Below are 5,699 nucleotides of genomic sequence, written 5' to 3'. Positions count from 1 at the left end.
AAATATATCTATGACATCTAAATTATACAAAATAAGTGAACTTCTACATAGGTTTATTATGTAAAAAGAATAAAGATAATCTACATAAGTATGCCTAGCTATACTAAAATGAAACTAAATTAAATGGTCATAGCCTTAATTAATTATAAAAAACGAAAATAATATGTTTATTAGGAAAAATAGCAATAAAATATTTTCAAAAATAATAGATGTAGCAATAATTTTAAAAAATAAAATTTTCTTTATTCTTTTTTGGCATGTTGAGACCACTCTACTAATTACTATATATATCCCTTCTTAAATCTTAACCTAACTAGTACGCATTAGAAAGTTGAGTAACTGTTAAGACTTTCATCAATGTTCAATATTATACAATAATCAAAATTGAAACAATGAGATCTTATTTCAATGGTAAGAAAAAAGCTTTAAAATCTTTAGATTTCATGATTAAGGTTTTTTTTTTTTTTTACATGAGTTTGATTTAAATTTATGTTGAATTTTTATTAAAATATATATGTTGATTTGATTATATTATTTTTATTAATTTTTTATATTACTCGTAGCAATTATTATATCACATGTATAATTATTTGATAATGATTCTAATTTTTATTTATTTTATAATACTCATAGCCAAAATTGAGAATTGAATGTTGAAATTTATGAGGTCGAAGAAATTTTGTTTATTTATTTATTTATTTTTATAAAATAAATTTTCAAATACACTTAAAAAAAACTATATTTATTCCAATTCAATTTTTTTAAAACTGTAACAGCAATGTTAAATTAAATTAAAATTTATTATTATTGATAAAAATTATATATAGATTTAATAAAAATAAAAATACATATTTCATACTTTTCATATAAATACAAATTATAACATATAATTTTTATAATTAATCAAAGATTTAGAGTATAATAGGTTTCTAGGGATAACGATTGGGACAAATGCAATAAAATTGACTTGCTAATCAGGATAAGGGATGGGTAGGCATCTAAACCTAAATTCTTGCTTAACTTTATAATATACAAATAACAATCTTACCACATAATCTTTTAAAATAGTCTATTTTACCACATACTTTATTGTTTTATGCATAAAAGAACAAACGACAAGAATAACATATTTATTATTCCAATCTTAAAAAAGGTTAAATAATATATGGTTTGTTTGATAAAGGCTTAAGTATAGAAAAACTCTTATACAAAAATTAAATAATTATTTAAGTTTTATTGTTTATTGCAATTAAGCCTTCATATATTTATTTTTATTCAATTGAATGTATAAAAATAGGTATTGATTGTTCACAAAAATTAAATTTGAATTAACAAGAAAATTGAGTTTTTTTTTTTTTTTTTTTTAACTAACTAAGCTAACCCCTTATGGGTAACTACAAGATTGTTCATATTCCCTCAAAGTATACAATAGCATTGACTTGGCGTGTAACTTAAAATTAAATGTTAAATAATTTTAAAAATCTTTGTTGATAAAGAGGTATTAGTTTTAAGAAATATATGAAAAATAAAAGCTTTAGATTTGATAAGAAAAGAAGAAACACATACTGGTGGAAAAAATGGACAAAAAAAAAAAAGATGAAAGAGTATATGAAAGACAAATCAATTAATAATTCAATATATTTTTGCATAATTTAAGAAAATAAAAATAAAATATCATTTTTTAATTGGAATGCTATTAAATCTATGTGGTTTTAAGGAATATTTTTTCATTGAAGAAATTATAATTCTAAGTATGAATTTATTATGAGTAGTCGTTGTGCCAATCAAAATTTTTTTTTTTTAAATTTAAAATTTAATTCAATTTATTTATAAAATAATTTTTTTAAAAAATAATATCTAACATATTTTATATTTAAATTTTAATATATGTAATTTTTTTATTTTTAAATTATAATTTTTTAAAAAATAATTTTTAGATAAAAAAACAATATTAAAGTGGTTGATCATCGTTAATGTGAACGGAAAACTTTTCAAAAAAAAAAATAAACTCACATTTTCAGTTATTAATCATTTATTCATACGCTATATTCATCTGTTTTTGCATTTGCAATTTTCCAATTCTTTTGACCTGCGACAATAAAGCCAACCAAGCAAAAGGAACAACAAGGGCAAAAGAGTAATATTGGTAAAAATCAAAGTTAAAAGGGAGTCCCAGTCACAATATTCTTCCCACTCTCTCTTTCTCTAGCTAAACACATCCAAAGGAAGGCTCGCCACAAGCTTGTCATCGACAATGGCGACTGCTACTGCGACCTCTGCCGCCACTGTTTCCCCAATTACTGCCCCTTCCAAAGATTCTGTTTCTCGTTATGCACCTGATGAGCCCGGAAAAGGTGCTGACATCCTCGTGGAAGCCCTGGAACGTGAAGGGGTCAAGGACGTGTTTGCCTACCCAGGTGGAGCTTCTATGGAGATCCACCAAGCTTTGACCCACTCAAAAATAATCCGAAATGTCCTTCCAAGACACGAACAAGGCGGGGTCTTTGCCGCGGAGGGATACGCCCGCTCCTCTGGCCTTCCCGGCGTTTGCATTGCAACTTCTGGCCCTGGGGCAACTAATTTGGTGAGTGGTCTTGCTGATGCGATGGTTGATAGTATCCCTCTCGTGGCGATCACAGGTCAAGTCCCCCGCAGAATGATCGGTACGGATGCTTTCCAAGAGACTCCTATTGTTGAGGTAACAAGGTCTATTACAAAGCATAATTACCTTGTTCTTGATGTGGATGATATTCCTAGGATTGTTCGTGAGGCTTTCTTTTTAGCCACGTCGGGCAGGCCAGGTCCCGTTTTGATTGATGTACCTAAGGATATACAGCAGCAGCTTGTTGTTCCTAAATGGAACCAGCCTATTAAATTGCCAGGGTATATGTCTAGGTTGCCTAAGGCTCCCGGTGAGGCTCATTTGGAGCAGATTGTGAGGTTGGTTTCAGAGTCTAAGAAGCCAGTGTTGTATGTTGGTGGCGGGTGTTCGAACTCCAGTGAGGAGTTGAAGAGGTTTGTTGAGTTTACTGGGATACCTGTAGCAACTACTTTGATGGGTCTTGGGACGTTTCCGAGCTCGGATGAGTTGTCATTACAAATGCTTGGGATGCATGGAACTGTGTATGCTAATTATGCTGTGGATAAGAGTGATTTGTTGCTTGCTTTTGGAGTGAGGTTTGATGATCGGGTGACAGGAAAGCTTGAGGCTTTTGCCAGCCGGGCCAAGATTGTGCATATTGATATTGATTCAGCCGAGATTGGGAAGAATAAGCAGCCTCATGTGTCTGTTTGTTCAGATGTGAAATTGGCATTGAAGGAGATGAACAGGATATTGGAGAGTAAGGGAGCTAAGCTTAAACTTGATTATTCAGCTTGGAGGCAGGAGTTAAACGAGCAGAAGCTGAAATACCCTTTGAATTACAAGACCTTCGGTGAAGCTATTCCACCTCAATATGCAATTCAGGTTCTTGATGAATTAACCAGTGGGAATGCGATTATAAGTACTGGTGTTGGTCAGCATCAAATGTGGGCTGCTCAGTTTTACAAATATAGGAGACCTCGTCAATGGTTGACATCAGGAGGTTTGGGGGCTATGGGATTTGGATTGCCTGCTGCCATTGGAGCTGCTGTTGCAAATCCCGGGGCTGTTGTTGTAGACATTGATGGTGATGGAAGTTTTATCATGAACGTCCAAGAGTTGGCAACAATCCGTGTGGAGAATCTACCCATTAAGATATTATTGTTAAATAATCAGCATTTAGGCATGGTTGTTCAATGGGAGGATCGATTTTACAAGGCAAACAGGGCTCATACATATTTGGGAGACCCATCCAATGAGTCTGAAATATTTCCGAATATGTTGAAATTTGCAGAAGCATGTGGAATACCTGCCGCCCGTGTGACAAGGAAGGAAGATCTCAGAGCAGCAATTCAGAAAATGCTGGACACTCCTGGACCTTACTTGTTAGATGTAATTGTCCCCCATCAAGAGCATGTCCTGCCTATGATCCCCAGTGGAGGAGCTTTTAAAGATATGATCACAGAGGGTGATGGAAGAACACAATATTGATTTTAATGAGCATCAATATGTGTTTCTGCTAATGCAGATCAGTTATGGAGGCTTAGCTTTGAATTGTGGCGGTTTTCCCGGATATAAGTTTGTTATCTTTCATGAGAATTACGTGGAGGAAACTTGCTTGTGCCCCTATAATTAGTTTTTCTCTCTTTTAAAAACTATCAAGCAGGTTTGTGTTTGGACCTATAAAAATCGTGTATGTCTTTTAGTCAATAATGTACTTTGTACTAGATGAATCTAAACTTTAATTGTTGTTCAACATCAGCTAGTTTTCTTCCAGCAAAACAGAACTTGAATTGTCATTATTGAAAAAAGGGTTCTTTCCAAGAACTTTTAATGAAGGATAAGCTGCAAGATCTTCAGCAAATTTATTTAGGCCTTTATTTTCAAACTAATTTTGACAAAATTTTCTTCGAAATCTTAGCTCAGAAAACCATCCATGCAGAGCCATTGATCCACAAAGATTTGGATTAATCTCATCGAAGAAATCAGAAGTCACCTTTTGGCCTTTGCATGCCTTACTGCAAATATCATCATCAGTTTCAAGTTACTAGTAACAAATTGCATCTAATTCATGAAATGGACCCATTGAAAGCATATGCTAGTTGAGCTTTCAAATGTGAAACGATAATTTGTGTTTTACATGTTTTTACATGAAACATACACGATATAAACATATAAATTGTCAGATTTAATATAAATTTTGAACACCTTGTAATTAGATGTGAGATAAGGTTCGAATATCAAAATTACTTGTTAACTAGATATATGATCATGTACGATCCAATTATATAAATTTTGAGTACCTTATAATCGGATATCAAAATTACTAAATTAGTGTTGTCTCTGATTTTAATAGTAAAATTAACAATGTGTGTTACATAATAACAATGGAGATTCAGAGTGCAATTGATGTTGTAACAGGAGACTGTTCAATTATTATTGTAAGAAACATATAAATTGTAAATCCAAAAACTTTTACATTTGAATAGGCTGCTTTCAGCCATGTTGATGATGAGAAGAAGAGAGAGCAAAAAATGAACCAAGATACATCGCCGCATTGCTGTTCGACTTGGCCATTTCTTCTCTCTTGAAACTCTATAATTTCTCGTCTTGCTTGATTATAAGAATGGCAGCCCTATTTATAGCCAAAAAAAAAAAGAAAAAAAAAAGGGGAAGACATGAATTAGATGACTTTAATCACAAAATTTATTTACTAAATTATTAGTTTATTTTCTACAAAGTAGCCGTCCTAGTGTCTTTTTAACTTAATTATTACACATGTTGAGACCTAAGGACAGATTCAGGATTTTTGATTAGTGGAGGCAAAAATTTAAAATTAACTTAAAATTTTTTTATTGAATTACAAATTAATAGAAAACAGTTACAAATAAAATCAAGATGTATAACATATTTTCTGTACACAAAAAAATTTTTGCTATAAAAATAATTTTTGTATAGTTAAAATTAATTATATGATTTTTAACAAATATATTATAAACACTATTTAGATAAATCAGCTTTCAGTATAAACAAACATATTAATTTAATTAAATTTTACTTGTAAAATTTTTAAACTTCAAATAAACAAATATATTTTATTTCTTATTTATTATAATTT

At 31.0% G+C, this 5,699-nt stretch overlaps 1 protein-coding gene across 1 annotated transcript; it reads left to right on the top strand.

Annotated features, from left to right (window-relative positions):
- Positions 1-2,190: 2,190 nt before the first annotated feature.
- Positions 2,191-4,461, top strand: LOC111279230 (acetolactate synthase 1, chloroplastic). Its single transcript, XM_022866195.2, has one exon. The coding sequence runs from the start codon at positions 2,255-2,257 to the stop codon at positions 4,070-4,072; it is 1,818 nt and encodes a 605-aa protein (XP_022721930.2). The 5' UTR covers positions 2,191-2,254; the 3' UTR covers positions 4,073-4,461.
- The last annotated feature ends 1,238 nt before the right edge of the window (positions 4,462-5,699 follow it).

The sequence above is a fragment of the Durio zibethinus genome, chromosome 27 (assembly GCF_047325235.1).
Source record: "Durio zibethinus cultivar Kanyao isolate XHJ-2024 chromosome 27, ASM4732523v1, whole genome shotgun sequence".
NCBI classification, from domain to species: domain Eukaryota; kingdom Viridiplantae; phylum Streptophyta; class Magnoliopsida; order Malvales; family Malvaceae; genus Durio; species Durio zibethinus.
The sequence above is the reverse complement of the archived record's forward strand: the minus strand, read 5'-3'. Positions and strand labels throughout refer to the sequence as shown.

What these genes read in the sequence shown, in the direction of transcription:
- LOC111279230 (XM_022866195.2), top strand. Translation starts at nt 2,255, where the DNA reads ATGGCGACTGCTACTGCGACCTCTGCCGCCACTGTTTCCCCAATTACT.